This window comes from Periplaneta americana, chromosome 6, assembly GCF_040183065.1.
Source record: "Periplaneta americana isolate PAMFEO1 chromosome 6, P.americana_PAMFEO1_priV1, whole genome shotgun sequence".
NCBI lineage: Eukaryota > Metazoa > Arthropoda > Insecta > Blattodea > Blattidae > Periplaneta > Periplaneta americana.
Genome location: NC_091122.1, coordinates 176,612,637 through 176,631,954, shown reverse-complemented (window position 1 = coordinate 176,631,954; position 19,318 = coordinate 176,612,637). Strand labels below are relative to the sequence as shown.

At 35.2% G+C, this 19,318-nt stretch overlaps 1 protein-coding gene across 3 annotated transcripts in view; it reads right to left on the bottom strand.

Annotated features, from left to right (window-relative positions):
- Positions 1 to 19,318, bottom strand: part of LOC138702070 (probetacellulin-like) — an 860,296-nt gene that overhangs the window by 428,631 nt on the left and 412,347 nt on the right. For 2 of the 3 annotated variants that reach the window (XM_069829604.1, XM_069829606.1), the window contains exon 1: positions 746 to 1,240. The exons of the other annotated variant lie outside the window; for it this stretch is intronic. In XM_069829604.1, the coding sequence (XP_069685705.1) occupies positions 746 to 905 (160 nt within the window). In that variant the 5' untranslated portion in view covers positions 906 to 1,240. Of the gene's footprint in view, positions 1 to 745; positions 1,241 to 19,318 lie in introns of those variants that run through there. 3 annotated transcript variants of the gene reach the window in all.

Below are 19,318 nucleotides of genomic sequence, written 5' to 3'. Positions count from 1 at the left end.
GCTAACCAATTACAATGTTCACTTAACATGTATAAAACGGTCATGAGAGAGATTATTATTATTATTATTATTATTATTATTATTATTATTATTATTATTATTATTATTATTATAACATCAACAACATCATCATCTCAAAGATTATAGACTTACGTACATTTTGAACTCAAATATTTCGGTGTAAATTAAGTTATGTAAACATATTTGCTTACATCATTTATTGTAATTATTTCATCATCAGGTATCGAACTGTTCTTCATACTGTCATTGCAAGCACCGTAAGTCATCATTATCTTTATCATCATCATCATCATCAACCGAAACAGACACCACACAGCAATGCGTAGAAACAAGTACGATGTGATATACATTCCAAATGGTTGCTAAACTTAGGCTATCATTTTTTAATTTTGCAATATTACGCAATAGAGCAGCATTTCAATAGCTTCTTATAGAATTCATACAGTCTAGAGAAATTTTTGTACGTGAAATGGTAATGTCAATTTAGATCTTCATCGATAACTGTTCAGACATTAACCATTTAAGTCTATACATTCAAGAAACTCCAATAATATTCAATTAACGATCTAAGACACTAAGATAATAAAATATTTTGCAGTAGTTATATTTTGCGAATTAAATAATGCAATACCCACGTACATTGAAGTACAGACATACATGAACTGTACAAACGAGCACCTTTCCACTCTAGTTAGCACATAAAACTTGAAATGGATGGTCTCACCTGAAAATCTGGCTAGGAACCTGTAGAAACGTGACGCTAGTGGGACACACAGACATCGAACTGTCCTCGCTACCAAAGTTGCCACCACGAGCCCACAAGGCGGGCCCCAAGGTTCCGAAAATGCCGGGGCCCAAAATTCCCCCTCCAAACTTTGGTCCATCACACGATTTTTATACAGATATAAAAAAATATAGATGGGACACTCAAGTGACAAAAATATATCACTCCTCTCTTACTGCAGGGGTCACGGGTCACGCTCCGGGGTATCAAATAGTTCTTTGGTATCGGTGTAAATGTCTTTCTGAACACCACATCCTAGAAAAAGTAAAATTTGGAGCCCTGTGAAAGGACCCCACACACTTCACACGTTTTAAAAATGCACTTTCAACAACACATTTCCAACTCGAGCCAACCAACACTTCCTAAGGTACTTGTTCGCTGTGAGAACTGACGGGTACGTCGCCAGCATGTTCACTGCACTCCGCTACCTTCTCGCCTCTGCTCTCGAGAGCATCTGCCGCGGACTTTTCCAATACCGTCCTGACAACTACTCCCCTCCCACTGCCAAACAACAGAGCCGAATGCGGGCGGAAACACCCGATCTTTACCGAGTTGGATATTTAAAAGGCGTTAGAGGATTAAGCCTTCCAAATTTACCATCCTTTTCTCGTAATTTTTTGTTCATCACGTCTAGCACATAACTATATATACTTATATATACCTACCCACTTCCGTACGGATACAAAAAAAATATATATTTTTTTTATTGTTCATTCGTAAGTCGCGTCATAGAAGCGGAAGTGCCAGGAAATGAAGGAAAAGAGAAGATGGGATGATTGGAATACCAGCAACGTCGCACAGACTGTGTTGAAAGTTGACGCTTGAAGAGGATATCGCGGTGTACTTTGATGAACACGATGCAATTTTGGGAGTAGCGTATTTCCGCACGCAACGACTGAACAAAAATATGAAAAACCACAATCATTATCAAGCAACATTTCATGAAACACAACACAAAAATACCTACTACTAATTATTTATCCTCTACTCATAAAATAAGTGACACCTCTTCCAAATCGTCATGAATCCCATTACGAAAACCCAGGTTAATTTATAAGAAAACACAGTTACTAAATAATGTAGTGATAACTAGGGCACGGATTTTTATGTGCTAAAATAATGAAAATTATTTATTTTTATGTTATAAAAAGTACAAAAATATATACCAAACCATTCAAAATATTTAGCAAAATTTTGTCTCGAGCGCCTGTTCAGTTAAATAGAAACAAAAGGTAATATTGAGTATATTGAGTGTGCACTTGACAAAGTCAAGTAATATATATAACATAAACAACAGAGACATAAAAAACAATAAAATTGTATCAGAAACACTCAACAACATTAACATTAAAAAAACTCATTAATATCATAAAAGGGTTTGTTGATTAACCAACCAGAGACAAGTCTGTTAAAAGACTTCCTTTCCAGATTGAAAACATGTGTCGGAAATTTATTTGCAATTTTTAAAGACATAATAAAATAATTATTCATTGTTTTGGTTAGCCTACATTTAGGTTTATCAAAAAGGTCACGGTTTCTGGTATTGTATAGGTGAACATCAATCCTATGTGTGAACATTTGTGAATTATCTTATTAATATTAGTAATTATTATTAATATGTACTATTCATTCATCAATAGCAGTGTCTAACAAATGTCACCTTCAAATTATCGAATTTAAATTCTTGTCGACTGTCCCTGAACAATGTCTTATACTTAGAAAATGTTCTTTCCACGTTACAGGACGTTTAGCCTCGCATATTTAAAGAGCGGAAGGTCAAAAAAACGCACACCGTCCATTTCAATTAGAGTTAAACCCTTCTAAACTTGAAAAATTTTTAGGTCAATTTAAGACAATTTTAGGAAAACTTTAAAGGCTAATTTTTTTTTAAATTTTAGACAATAAACATTCGGGCCTTAATCATTATTATTATCATTATCATTATTAATATTACTGACATCATTATTATTATTATTATTATCACTATTATTTCATCTGCAATCCTTAATTTTTAAGTCATGTTCACCACATAAGGTACACGTACCAAATAAGGCCATCTTAACACTTCAGTCACTTTTGCTCTGGAAATAAGTTATGTATAAACACGAAAATTATGAAATAGAAACTGTAATCTTATCTTTACAAAATAGCACAATGAAAATAGATATATTATATACCGAACAAGAATTGGAACTCAAATAGGAAAACTTTGTAAACTGGCGTTATTAGGAACAGGTTGTCCAATTAACCCCACCTATTTTCTAGTAACCTATACACCTAATTTGTGTGTACGTTTTGTAAGCAATGTTCGTAAATATGATCATATTACCCCATCCCTGGAAGCAATAGGTTGGCTTAAACTAGATAAGAAAAGAAATTTACATTCACTTCTCTTTCTCTTCGAAATCTTGAACTCTTCTATTCCTTCGTACCTGTCGTCTCGCTTCACTTACCTTTCTTCCCACCATAATCTGAACACACGCTCTCGTCATGAAACAATACTAACAATACCATCCCATCGCACCTCCTCATACTCATCTTCTTTCACAATAGCCCTGCCAAGACTCTGGAATTCGCTACCTGCTAGCATCAGGGACTGTCGAAATAAAACTGAATTCAAACGAAAACTTACTAGGCACTTGGTCAGTAATTGATTACTTGTAAATAGTTTCTTTAATCTATCACAAAATATTTCAATATTCAGTAATTTCATCACTATACAATTTTGTTATTCTAGATTTAATTTGTAATTCAGTAAATATAAAATATTCTTTGTTTCTCTATGATAAATTATCTAGCTTTAATTATTCAGGTAATCTTTTCGTACTTTGATTTTATTGTAATTGTAAATTTAATACTAATTGTAATATTATTTGTAATTGTAATTGTAAATTTAATACTAATTGTAATTTTATTGTTGATATTGTAGTTGGAATCTCCTGGTAGAGGGGCAGAGAAGGCCTGACGGCCTTATCTCTACCAGGTTAAATAAATAAATACTACTACTACTACTACTTATAATTGTTAATGAATTATTTTTCCTAAGCAACACAAATTGAACTAAGCGACTAAATTTGAGTTTCTGTTAATAAAAGATACAAAATCACTCAATACTAATGACAGATTCTTGATCTGAATCTGAAACACCAGATGGATTAGGAAAATATGTTTTCCAGTGACCCCTTACTTTAAAAAAAAAAAGAGACAATGTGACTCAGTAGAAAGTTATTAAACACAAAAGCATTCACCTTAGTTTAATATGAATGTTTTCCAATAAGTAAAACAAAAAAGCTAAGTTATGTAAAATAAAAAAAAAATTAAGATGTCGATAAGCAATTGAACCAATATCATCACTGCACATTCTGAACATTTGTAAGTTGAAAGCTTAGTGATTTTCCTGATGTTTTCACACTGATGCTGTACTGTCAGCCTTAGTATTAACATAACCTAAAAATTTTGTCTGTAGACCTTTAACGCCACACGGCGTTAAAGCGCTACTGAGTACTTGATAACTTGACATGCCTGTTTCTCTAACATTTTCAGATTTTATAGATAGCAAATACTTTCTATACATAGAAGAATGTTTAAGGATCACGAAAAAATATAGTTTTATATAGTTATTATTATTTGCTCAACACACAAAATAAAATATTGTCTCTTACCTTGAAATAAGAACAGCCATTCACTATCAACACACAACAGGAAAATGATGGAACATAATGTCACTCGTAAATGTCAGCGGACAGCTAGTAACTCATTTCATCACTACATTGCAAGCGAATGCAGGCTACAGTAGTGCACCAACGAAAACTTGTGTCGTTACCAAATTTTAAAAGGGTGGCGTTAAAGGTATACGTGGCGTTATTTGGCACAGGGACCTTATAAAAGAATGACCACAACTCAAAGTGCAAAACCTCAGCACACGGCTGTTCTAGTTTTGTTGATGAACATGGATGTTTGTTATACATATAACTTAGTTGTAAATAAAGGTTCCTTATTCCTAACACAGATAATACTACGATGAAGTTACCAGTGTCCTCATTTTTAATGGGCTTAAATCAACGAACGAAATAGACTGGAGTAAAGTTCAGAATATTCTGTAACACGTAAGCTCCGAAATATCTGTTGCGGCCCACCATGATTGTTGCAAATCTTAATCGCGAAATGCATAATCAATGATGATTAAGCATGGGCTAGAAAGAGGTCAGCAGCCGTTACGCACGATTGTGAAACTGTTTCACATTCTTTCAAGGACCTGCACTGTCGTCCTATTGGAGATCTATGTACAGGGCAAGGACTAAAGGTGGCGGGAACCTCGGTTATGTTGTTAGCATGTTTCAACCTAAAAGCTTTTCAGACAACAAAGGTCAAAAACAAGATGGAAATGTCAGGGCAGGATTGCTTTTAAGATGTGTGCCACCCTGAAATGAAGGAAAAAAAGTCAAAATCTTTATTCTGAAGAAATGAAATATAATTATATAATTTTTTAAATGTAGGAACTGAAATATAATTATATTGTTTTCTTCACGAAATAATTCATGTGAGTATAATACCACACATTTCTTTATACTTTTGATTATAGACAATTGATTTCAGAACAACTACTTCATTTAATTATTGCTAGTGAAATGAAAAATATATCCTACACTTAATTTTGTGATAACATTTTATTTACTTACTTACAAAAAATGGCTTTTAGAGAACCCAGAGGTTTATTGCCACTCTCACATAAGCCCGCCATCGGTCCCTATCCCGAGCAAGATTCATTCAGTCCCTACCATCATATTCCATCTCCCTCAAATCCATATTAATATTATCCTCCCGTCTACGCCTCGGTCTATCCAAAGATCTTTTTCACTCAGCTCTTCCAACTAACACTCTACATGTATTTAAGGATTCGCCCATACGTAACACATGCCCTACCCACCTCAAAAGTCTGGATTTAATGCTCCTCACTATGCCAGGTGAAGAATACAATGTGTACAGTTCTGAGTTGTGTAATTTTTTCCATTCTCCTGTAACTTTATCCCTCTTAGCCCCAAATATTATTCTAAGCACCTTATTTTCTAACACCCTTAACTTCTCTTTATCTCTCAAATTTCATCAACCATACAGAACAACCAATAATGTTTTATAAATTCTTTCAGTTTTTTTTTTTTTTTTTTTGAGAGCAGACTGGGTGACAAAAGCTTCTCAACCGAATGATAGCAGACATTTCCCATATTTATTCTGCGTTTAATTACCTCTCGAGTGTAATTTATGTTTGTTACTGTTGTTCCAAGGTATTTGAATTTTTCCATCCCATCAAAGGACAAATTTCAAATTTTTATATTCCCATTTCGTACTATGTTCTGATCACGAGACATAACCATATACTTTGTATTTTCGGGATTACTTTCAAACCTAACTCATTACTTGCCTTAAAGTAAAATTCCCGTGTTTTCCCTAAAATTATACTTTAAGAAACGGAATTACTTTAAGTTCTGGTGCTAAATCACAAAACGCAAACAGCTTAAAAAGCCTAAAGTATAATATACCTTACATTGCTATATTATATAGGCCTAAATATTCTACAGTTGCTGTATTTGAATATTCAATGTAAAAATTTAACAATATACAAAAACTGTAAAAATTGTGACTCTCAAATTCTCATGGTAGGCCTATCCTCTTCTTCGTACATTTTGAGATCAACCTATTTAAAGTAATATTTTTTTCCGTTTTCGCTGGAAAGCCTCTCTTAACAGTATAAATAGTCTTTTGGCAAGGAGGTAAACGTGTTGTATATTTAAATTAAATTCGCTGCTTTTGATTTTTAGCATGATTTAGCTATCCCCAGTTGTGTACCTCTCTTTACAGGTTTTTTTTATAATCACCATCATCATTCTTAATTCGATGCTAATTTAAGCCCATGGGAATTTGTATAGGCTATACTGCTGGATGAAAATCGTGGACTTCTAGAGAATATGTTCAGCACAGTCTGAGTTCAATACAAATTCTTAGACACACTGAACCTTAAAATGGGTTACTTAACGACGCTGTATCAAGTACTAGAATTTTGAATTGTATTCTCATAGTTATGAAACAAAAGGTATGAATTCTTTAAGATTTTTTAACCAAAATGCAACACTGTTACAGTATTTAATCATAGTAGTAGTTTAGGCCCAAGAATATATAACAAATTTATATTTAAATATCCTAATCTTGTTAATTCTAATAGTTCTAGTATTAAATTTAAAAACTTACGTATGGATTTTATAAAAATTGAAAAATTGTAAATTTAAATTTATATACTATAATTGCACAGTAGACATAAGACAAATTGTATTGCATAATTATTAATTTCAATTCAGGAATCCGCCCCTGAGCACGAGTTCTACTCTTTCAGGGGCGAGCTAAAGTTTTTCTGTATAGGCTATATTATGTTTTATCGTTTTATGTTACAATTATTAGCAAAATAATTAATTAATTAATTTCCGCCCCTGAACACGAATTCTGCTCTTTTAGGGTGAGCCAAAATTTTATCTGTTTATATTTTATGTCACAATTATTAGCAAAATAAATAAATACATGAATAAATAAATTTAGCGTCGATGAAATTTGTGATGACGGAGAAGATATTTGGCAAAATAAAGTCGAGGATTCGCCATGAATTACCTGATATTCGTACTACAGTTGGGGAAAACCGAACCAGGTTATTTAGTCAGATGTCCGAAAACCGAATTTTATAACATGATTTTTTTTTTTTTTAATTCCGCTACATTTCGGGAGAATTTCGATTATCGTCGCTACGTCTCCGCAAGTCTCAAATTCCGCTACAGTTGGGCGCACTGGCCACACTGCACGGTCAAGGTATACATCATATTGGCACAAAGTTGCGAAACGCCGTGAAGTCAATCCTCCAGCCGTCTGTCTCGAGCTGGTTTCTGAACTATGAGACACAGTAGCTGCGTGGATTGATTCATCACCTGAAATAGCGGTGGAGATGACGTGAAGCTGTTAATAAACGAGGTCAGTGTCGACACGTAGCCGCACCCGCCACTGGAAAGCTTCCGAGTCTACAACGTAGTGTACATACGATATCGAAGTGTGGTACTCAGGGTGAAGGACGTGCTGCGACTCCTTGATTCCGCCGAATAGGAAAAGCTACATTCAGCAATCACTCGCCATTCGTCTATTTGTTGTAGGGCAATGACCTCGCATGCGATCCACGATATTTTGAGTTTTTTCTTTTTTTTTTCGATTTTATTCTAAACATTACATCAAACCAGAGTTGCCAAGCTTTTTCCGAGTGAAATCTGGATAAATGATCAATATATATTATACGATTTCTAGTCGTTTCCTGTAAATTAATGTTCGCGTGTTTTAATGCCATATTCGCCGCCGTAAAAACACTAAAATACGAAGGACACACACAGACCAATGAGATATAATAATATTTTTTATTAACCATAAGGATCACTTTAATTCGCACAATTTTCTCTTTTTTTCCTAAAAATCTGGAAGTTAAAAATCCATTACGCGAGGACTACAACATACAGTAGAACCCCGATTATCCGTCACCCTATTAACCGATTGCTGGATTATCCGACTATCTTTCTCTTGCTTTTTTTTTTTTTTTTGCTATAGACACAGAATATAGTCTGTCTCCTTCATATGTATGAAGTACTACTATACGTTATATTAGTACCAGTACTTATTTTTTCTAGAGTATGTTATTACAAACCTTGACACTTACACAGTATGATCTGCTGTTAGAGTTGCCGTACTGTAGAATTTCTATATAAAATATATTGCATGAGTATCAAAATAAAATGTGTTATGCTAAGTACCGAAAAAAAAAACGCAAATACTTGAGTGGTTCGGGGAAAGAGAAACTGTGGCTCATCTCGCATCAGAGTACGAGATTGGTGTTACAACTGTTCGCGATTTAATAAAAATCAACAATAAAGTGTATAAAGTAAGTAAATCTACAACACGAGACCTGTAGTATTCCTATGTTTCCGCTGACAGATATTACAAGGAATTTCCTTGCCCCTTAAAATCCCGTCGTTGACAACCAGACTTGAATGAGTGAATTTTTGATTCACTATCTAGCGTGTAAAACACAAGAACACGGAGGAAATTAAGAAATGCAAGTATTATTCACTTAATTTACGAAAATATTTTATGGTATGGATTATCCGATTTTTTCGCTTAACCGTTGAGTCCAACCCTTTCATTACCACAGATAATAGAGGTTCTACTGTATTAGGATACAGTAAAACCCCGATTATCCGTCAGTCTATTAACCGATTGGTGGATTATCCGTCTGTCTTTCTCTTACTTTTTTTTTCTACAGAAATATATGAAGTACTGCACATTGTATTAGCACATTATTTTGTCTAGATTGTGCTATTACAAGCGTTTTTCATTATACAGTATGGTCTACTGTTCCAATTGTCGTCCTGTATAACTTCTACATAAAACGTCTTCTACGAGTGTCAAAAGAAATCTTGTTGTGCTAAGTATCTAAAAATTGTGTAAATAATTGAGTGGTTTGGGGTAAGAGAAATTGTAACTCACCTCGCATCAGAAGAGGAAATTGGAGTGTATAAAGTAGGCTATATAAATCTACAACACGAGACCTCCACTATTCATATATTTCCACGGACAGCCACTACAAGGAGTTTCCTTGGCCTTTAAAACCCCGTCGTTGACAACCAGACTTAAATCAGTGAACTTCTGATCCACTACCAACGTGTTAAATACAAGACTATGGAGAACATTACGAAAGTGTAAATATTATGCACTAAATTTACGAAAATATTTTATGGTAAGGATTATCCGATTTTTTCGATTAACCGTTCAGTCCACCCCTTTCATTACCACGGATAATAGAGGTTCTACTGTAATTTGGTCATAAATAACAAAAAAACAATTTAGGCTGTAGCCGGAAAATGGCCCATAGGTCTATAGGCCCTTTTTCGAGAGAATGTTTAATTCGATTCACAGTTTTAAAATCTACTTGCTTACGTAGTTTCGTTTAAAATATCTTGTAAACAGAGTGCAGGGTAGCTAATTGAATGAACCCATGCACCTTTGAGTAGTTGTGGAACTCAGCAAACATTAAAGAAGATGATCCTCAAAGTGAGTGTGATTCCATCCAGGATGTGCACTAAAGTGTAAACTGCACTCTGAAGATAAACTTTGAAGTGAGTGTGAATCCATTCCAGATTAATACGGTACTAATTAATAACCTGTAATCTGTATTCTGTACCCAACAGATATTCTTGATTTTTACGTGTGCGGCACAATTTATGACGTAACTATGAAATATAGGCTATGTAAGAAATATAATTTTACTAAAATGATTATAAACTTGTAAACCTCTGTAATGTGCGCTGTTCAATGATAATTTTATTTCTGCTCAAATACTGTATAATCATATTGAAAGTATTTTGATAAAATAAACTTGTTCTCTGGAAAAAAAAAGTGTCCACAAAATGCTCCAATAATATATATATATATATATATATATATATATATAATTTTTTTTATTTATTTATAATACTATTAAAGTCGGAATGCATTACTTAACAAAAACTTGTAGACAAATATTGTAACAGTATGAAAATTGTTATTTTCATAAAACGTTGGTTGCCGTGAACTTATACAATGAAATAGTTTAACAATAAATAATATATTCAATGATGCAATACCTACAGGTCTACTACGTTGCAAAACTAATCTATCGAACAAAATTTCCAAACGTAAAATATAGTTGTGCAGTAGTGGCAAAAAAAAAAAAACCGGACCGACCCTTGTAGCTGATTTCAGAGCCTTGTTCACTCCACAAGACGATAGATTGGTAACTAAGACTTTCGTGGCTCGAATCCCGCCTGGGAAGGAAACTTTTTTTTTTGTTCCTTATTCAAATTTATTCCCAATACTTTTCGATTGCTGGTAAAATTCATGTTCTGGGAATAATAAGTTAATTAAGTAGTAAAATATCGCTGCAATCGAAAAGTATTGGGAATAAATTTGAATAAGGAACAAAAAAAGTTTCCTTCCCAGGAAGGATTCGAACCACGAAAGTCTTAGTTACCAGTCTATCGTGCTCTGAGTGAACAAGGCTCTGAAATCAGCTACAAGGGTCGGTCCGGTTTTTTTTTTTTGCCACTACTGTACATAGGATCTCTTGCACACAAGAAATTTAAACTAACGTTAAAAATACTCAATTACTTGTACTGATCAGAATCACATTAAAGTTTTACAGCTAGGTCTACAATATAATTTAAACCCAATACAATAGAATGTTACGTTTGATAAGTGCAACGTAAAAGAATCGAGAAAAAGTTATTTCCGGTGGGGACAATGAAAGAGATTTATCTTCCTTCCACGGAACTGAGTGTATGTCTCTTGTCATGTGTTGTCCTGCGTTGTCTCAGCGGTGACCATGTGCCGTGCTAACCACACGATCAGAGAGGCCCGAAATGTGTTGTGTCTAGTGTTAGTCAAAAGATAATATCATCCCCTACACCGCGTTGGACTGTAAGTCGGTAATACAAGGGGGAGGTAAAACTAGTGAAGAAAGAAACTAATATCAATCAAGACCTTGTTCAGAATATCGTATCGTAACCTCAAATATCTCTTTAATTATTGTAAACTTTAATTAAATAAAATTTGTAATGCTACTGTCAAATGTTTACCCATGAACTGCTATCGCAGGAGGCCAAGGTCTTTCTTTATTCATATCCTCTGCTTTTGAAGAAAACAATAGAATTCAACAGGAAAATAGGCATTAATAACGGATCCTGTGCAATTATGTAGCCCAACTTCATTCTTGCTAATAATTTTCTCCAGTAATTTAATTTCGCCTTTAAGCTCAATTAAATTACCGGAAAACTATCAATCAGCATTTGTGCTATTAGCTTTGATAATGGCGATAACACAATTGAATTCTATGTAGGTATTATTATATACTAAAGAAATCCCCTGGTTCTCTCACATATGAGATAACGTTCAACTTTTTATACTGAAGAGAACACTCATCAACTATGACGAAATAGGAACTAGTGACGTCAATAGTGGTTGACATACATTACAAAGTTTAACTTGCGCCCAGCGAAGTACACATAATCTTCTGAGGACAAAGTGACAGAGGATTCATGACGCCTGTAATTGCGTGAAACGTATAGGCCTACGCTGTCTGTGATTGTTATTGTGAGCATGGTTGGGATTATAAGGATGTTTGATATGAAATAAAATTGTGATACTTCCTTTCATTTCTGTGCTTATACTGGGTGTTCATTTCAAAGTGTGTCATGACGTCACTGTTGTTGGGTCACCGATTTGAAGCGAGTTTCAGCTTATATGTTAGAGAAGTTGCCTATTATTTAAGGCGTTCTTCAATCTGAACTTGAGAACGTGTACGGTATAACTTGAACGTCGTAGCAACAGATGGCGGTCTGTACGGTCTGTGTGCTACCATAACCTCTTTCGAACTGTGTTTTGCGCCGGCAAGTCGTACGCAGGGTATTTGTTATCATCGGTTGCGTACGGTAACATTCCACAACACAAATCAAATGCTCCGTATCCATGTTGACCGTCGAAGTTAATGTCAACAAATACGTAAGTAATCGTCTTAACCCTCTCCCCATATCCCGACAGTACGTATTTCCAAACAGTTCACATTCCTGCCACTACCGGCGTTACCGTACGAATGAACGCCGTACTTGGTAGGCAACTTCTCTACCTCATAGGTTATACACCTCTGCGGAAGTGTAGGAAGATTGAATTCTCTAGGCTCATCGGCTAGCCACATGACGGCATACAGCGAGCCATGACACACTTTGAATTGAACACCCAGTATTCCTCGCTCTTAAATTCAACAAGGAGGAACCTTCTCGTTAATTACTTTCCATAATTATTTCCTCATTCCATGATGTCTAGTCTCGAAACAACAATGCAATTGAAAGACGAAATTCACACACCAATATGACGCCAATGAGTTGTTTGAAATTATTGTAATTCTTTGGTCGACGGGAAAAGACACATAAGTAATAAAAAAAAAAAAATGGGAGTGACTTTTTTTAAATTTACTCTTAACTAAATATAAGTATAATAATGAAATTCATGTATGTTAGTCAAAGTAAGACCCTTTTCAATTTAACATACAAGAAATACTATTATTTCAAAAATTAAAAAAAAAAAAAAAAAAAAAAAAAATACTAGACTTACGTGATTAGGTACAACCAAAAAAAAAAAATCGACTTTTTGACTTATATGCCTTTTTCCGCCTACCAAAGAATTAATAATAACATGTTGACCGATGGCTCAAATGGTAACGTTTGAGTCTCGCATTCGGGAGGTCCCGGGTTCAAACACCGTTCAATGTGACTGGGGGTTTTCATGGTTTTCCTCAGTCACAAAAACAAATGCCGGACTGAAAATTTACATACCATGATTCATCACCGTCTCAATCACCAATATCACAAACATTAATCAAAATCTAAAATCAGTTACATGAACACAAATCATCTGCAAAACATAATAGAAACAGGAACTCAACAATAGTAATAACGGCATACGCACAGATCCTAAACACGCGATATGACCACAGATGTATAAATAAACTTAACAAAAGAAGTAACATGTTATTGTGGAGAAATGGATTCATTTGAAAATTAATACCACAGTTACAATATTTACAATTAGACTGTGTTAAATTAACTTTTTGACCGATCGTGTTTTTAACAACCTTACCCATGATATTGGTAGGCTTGTAAGTTAAACTTACAACACACGTGCGGTAAGTAAATAAATCAAATCAACTTCTATTTACCTAAAAGTAACAAACTATCATTGTCGTTTACCACTATGTCCTATGAGGAAATAACTAAATATCTTATTATACCTGTACTCCTTCTAAATTAATTCATTGGAATGGAGATTTGTAAAAAAAAAACAGGAATTAATGTAGATAAGACGTGAGCGTGAAAACCATTTCTGACGACTTCCGGTTGTTGCTCTGAGCGCCACTCGTGGGGTCGTGGCTGAACGCGAAAACATCCATAGAATAAAATACGTATTCAAGCATTAACCTATACCGGTATGCAATTTATTTACACTGATGTATAATTAATGTGTCCCCTACAAATATTTTCTATATGCTATTTACCTACCTATTGATGTATAAGTAATGTGTCACCTATCTCCTTCTTTGAAGACAAAACTAAACTTTCTACAATTTATTTCATTACAACATTTTCACAATCGCCGCCGAATAATAACAAATGAATAACACCTATCGACAATACGAATAACAAATGAATGACACCTATCGACAAATAACAAACGGCGATCACACATGAAAAACAAACTATTTATTTAAATTAAAAATGATTAATAATAATTTAATTTTTATTAAGATCGACCAAAAAATAGCATGCAATACAAATGCAGACATTATTACAAAAACAGCCCTAGTCACTTTTAATGAAATTGAGTTAAGTACACAATTTGCTACTATTTAAAATGTTTATAGAGTCCAAAAACGACCCATGTCAAGTGCAATAGCCACAAAGATAAACACCAGTTGTACGGAAACAGTTGACATGTGTTGTTCTATTTATTTTTATTGTTCTCCTGAAAAATAGCAATTTTGACAAGGGTTGCTTTTGTAATAATGTCGTCCACACCTGTGGAGTAACGGCCACCGCGTCTGGCCGCGAAACCAGGTGGCCCGGGTTCGAATCCCGGTCGGGGCAAGATACCTAGTTGAGGTTTTTTCCGGGGTTTTCCCTCAACCTAATACGAGCAAATGCTGGGTAACTTTCGGTGGTGGACCCCGGACTCATTTCACCGGCATTATCACCTTCATTTCATTCGGACGCTAAATAACCTAGATGTTGATAAAGCGTCGTAAAATAACCCATTTCCTCCTCCTGTAATACAGACGTGGACAAATTATTAGCAAAATTGAAGATTTTTATTACATATTTTTTCAAAACATGATTCTTCAATTTAGACTACAGTTGACATTTTTGCGTATTTCCAAATTATTAGCAAAATTGAAGATTTGTATTGTACATTTTTAGAAAATTTAACTCTTCAATTTGGACTACATTTGATATTTTTGCATATTTACAAATTATTAACAAAACTGAAGGTTTTTATTATATATTTTTACAGAATTCGATTCTTCAATTTGGAATACAGTTGGCATTTTCGATATTTCCAAATTATTAGGAAAACTGATGATTTTTATTTTATAGTTTTACAAAATTTGACTCTTCAATTTAGACTGTAGTTGACATTTTTGCTAATTTACAAATTATTTATTAACAAAATTGAAGATTTTTATTATATATTTTTACAAAATTTAACTCTTCACTTTAAACTACAGTTGACATTTTTGCATATTTCTGTCTACTGTAATGATAGAAATATGCAAAATTGTCAACTGTAGTCTAAATTGAAAAGTCAAATTTTGTAAACAGAATTATCATAAAAATCGTCAATTTTGTTAATAATTTGTCCACGTCTGTAATGTCTTCAAATGTGTTAAGACTGCGTCTCGTCTTCTCTGACTTTTCCTCGATTTTGTTACATAGCACTTAACCACGTTTGCATCGCAATGTAGGCTACTAATTTCTTGTCTTTATACTTACACACAATCGTTGAAGATAGATGATGATGAAAAGGATGATAATGACAATGACGACCGAAGGCGCATGAACGAGAGACAAAGTTTAATTGCTACCAAATAGAGGAATAAATGCAGGGACTGTAATAGAAACAATTCAGTACTACAAAGCACTATTTACATGCAAGTTGATTGAGAAATCAAAGGATTTTTTTTTACTGTCAAAGGAAAGCTGCTAATCGTGGCGAAACACAGAGAAACACATTCCTTTACGCAACTATCTCACCTCATCTTCCTCAGGGGCAAAAGCATTACACAGGATCTAATTAAATAGCTAACGTTTTCAGGAATAGTAGTAGCTCACACACGTAATATGAGGGGACCGGAGTTGGGTGTCAAACGAGAAAGTCACTCTGCTCTTTAATTAAAACGGACAATGTTGTTCCTTCTAAGCACCTCATGTTCCTTTTACGTCTGCGTCCACGAGCAAGAAGTCGCTACAACGAGAAAAGCTTCAGATAGTTCTGCACGCTCTGATCAAGGGACACGAAAATAACACACGATGTAATTCTTAGGCTGCAGAAACTAACCCCCAAACGTGGCCCCGAAAAAATAACCTTGGTGTAAGTTCAACGCGATTATACGCCCAAGACATGTAAAATATCGCAGCGGTTTTTTTCAATGCCTTACGAGAAAAGATTGATAACAAACACAAGACAGCAACCACAACAACAGATACAATGTGGAAGAGCAATTCTCGAGGATTCCTTATTCTTATGTGTTGCGTATTTTCAAAGGCTGATTGCAAATTTGTGAAAGATTTAGAACACTGTTACAGACAAAATAAGTAGAATTAGGAATTGAAGGCCGTTAAAACGTCAAAGATATGAAGCCAAAATGCACAAATTCCTCCAAAATATGCACTAAAATGCGAATTAATGCCACATATAATGGATATACTATAATTAATTATATTCATTCATAGCCTTTCACTCAAGGGCAGGTCTTTCACTACAAACTCAGAATTCTCTAATCTTTCCTATTTTCCGCCTTCCTCTTCGCAAGTGCAAGATAAAACAAAACTTTTTTTTTGTATATTAAATATTTAAATTGTAGAAATTGTATTTAAATAATAGTACATCTTAGTGTAAAATGTAAGGGTTTAAATGATTACTTGTATGTACTTTGTGAACTATAATAAGGTGGGTGCTCCTGTTATGGCCATGTTCCTGATATGGCCACCCCCCCCCCCTATTGTGAGTTAGTTAACCAAAAAATCCGCTAAATGGCAGTAGCATCCAATGAAAGGGCATCCTGGTATGTCACTTGATCGTTTTCCATCCAGTCAGGTTGAGCAATATGGCGTCAGATGCCTGTTTTGCGGTTTTCATGTGACTTCTTATTTTAATCTGGTAAATCTCCTTTGTTTTATGCATGTTTTTCACAGACTTGTTTCATGAAAACCATCGTACTCTATTCAGCTTTAATGTTCTGTTGGTTGGTGTTGTCGTTGATGGCGTATCTTTCACGAGTTGTTCATAATCAAACGATTTTCGTGAAAGTTTACCTGCTCCTGATACGTCCATATCAAATGCACCATGGTCATATCAAGTTCATTTCACTTTTATTTTTTCACCTGACAAATTTACATGCCTTATAGCTGGGATTACGCAAAAATTTTGTATTTTAAGAAAAAAACTTGATTTTTTATGGAAAAACCTGTTTTGACTACACTTTTGAATCATAAAAAAGATTATTAAGTGTCATGTTTATTCATTTTACACCAAAATTATTTAATTTTAGCACAACTGCGCTATCAAACTGAAAACAATCACGATTTGTAGAACATGGAACAAGAGTGGCCATATCATGTGCACATGTTCCTGATATGGCCACTAGATAGACTTTTGGAATTTGGGACTTTTTGGACAATTAAAGCCATTTTTATGGGAAAAGGAAATTGTTTTAAGAAAGTCTATTAGACTGAAAACGAGTAAGAAAAAAGTGGTTTACATTTTTTTTTTTTTTTCAAAATAGCGGCTAGAAAAATTCTCAAACCTTAGCATGGCCATCACAGGGACACCTACCTTATAATAAATATTATATCATAAAAATATCACATCATATCCCCTTCCTCTTACTTTCTGCATATGACACATGTATCTTAATGTTTATCATCTGATATCTTCTTCAGCCTCGAACTTTTCGCACGTTCACCATTCCTTCCAGTGAATCATTCAGCAGACAGTTTCTTCTTAGCCAGTGATCCAGCCGTACATATTTTCACTTATTTGCTGTGCTACATTTTTAACGTGAATTGCTGTGTTTTATGATTATTAAATGTCGCTTCTTTCCGCATTTTAACTACCAAAAAATAAGATCGATATATTGGTGTAATGCATAATAAATTTTATTCTTAATGAACGAAAATTGCTAAACATATTTCCTTAAAGAACAACAATTATAACCAATAAAACAGTTAAATTTCCTTGTTAAATTTTGCTTGATTGAATTTTTAAGTAATAAAAATATGAAACTGGTATATGCGAATTCATTCCTTTATTTATAGTTACAAGAAAATACGTATACAAATTATCACAGTCCTCAGATGTCGACACTTTTATTTCTTTACTAAATTGATCTCCAGACGTATAGTCTTCCAGAAATTGTATCTACTTATTTTGAGAGAAGTACGAGGCGCATCCAGAAAGTAAGTTTCCCGATTTTTTCCCCTTGAAAGTAAACGTAATTAGCCGTGTCAATTGCGCATGCGTAACAGATCTATGACGTATCAATCATATGACAGCCGGACAGGTCCCGCCTGGTGCCAGTAGCGTGGCAGCAGTGGTCCGAAATGGAAGCTCTTATTCCTTCTCCCGCCGCCTGCGAGGTTCGGTCGGTGATAAAGTTCTTTAATGCACAAAGCATTGCGTCAATTGAAATTCATCGGCAGCTCTATGGGCCGAACGTCATGAGTAAGCAGATGGTGCGTCGCTGGTGTAGGCAGTTTTCCGAAGGTCGTCAAAGTGTCCATGATGAAGAGCGCAGTGGGCGACCGTCCCTCATCAATGATGATCGTGTTGAGCTGGTGCGGCAGTGCATCATGGAGAACCGTCGCTTCACGATTATGGAGCTGAGCAGCCATTTCCCGCAGATATCGCGATCCTTGTTGCAAGAGATTTTCACTAAGCACCTGCTGCTCAAAAAAGTGTGTACCAGGTGGGTGCCGAAAAACCTGACACCCGAACACAAAATGCAACGTTTAGGAGCAGCACTGACACTTCTGCAACGGTATCACGATGACGGCGACGAGTTCCTCGACAGGATCGCCACGGACGATGAGACTTGGATTTCGCACTTCACCCCGGAAACCAAGCAGCAGTCAATGCATTGGCGGCATAATGGATCTCCGAAATTCAAACAGACGCTGTCGATACGGAAAGTGATGTGCACGGTGTTCTGGGACAGGAAGGGCATTCTGCTCATTGACTTCCTTCCAAGAGGTGAAACAGTGAACGCTGACCGTTACTGTGAAACACTGCGAAAATTGCGACGTGCCATTCAAAACAAGAGGCGTGGAATGCTTACTGCAGGTGTTGTGCTCCTCCATGACAATACTCGTCCACATACGGCTCGGCGGCAGCAGCTGTTTTGACGGAATTTGGCTGGGAGTTGTTTGATCATCCACCCTAGAGTCCTGATCTTGCTCCCAGCGATTTTCAAGTTTTCTTGCACCTCAAGAAATTCCTGTCCTCCGGTGAGCGTTTTGGCAACGACGAAGAGCTGAAGACGTCTGCCACACGCTGGTTCCATTCACAAGCGGCAGAGTTCTACGACAGAGGGATACAAAAGTTGATCCCACGATACGACAAGTGTCTCAGTTCTGA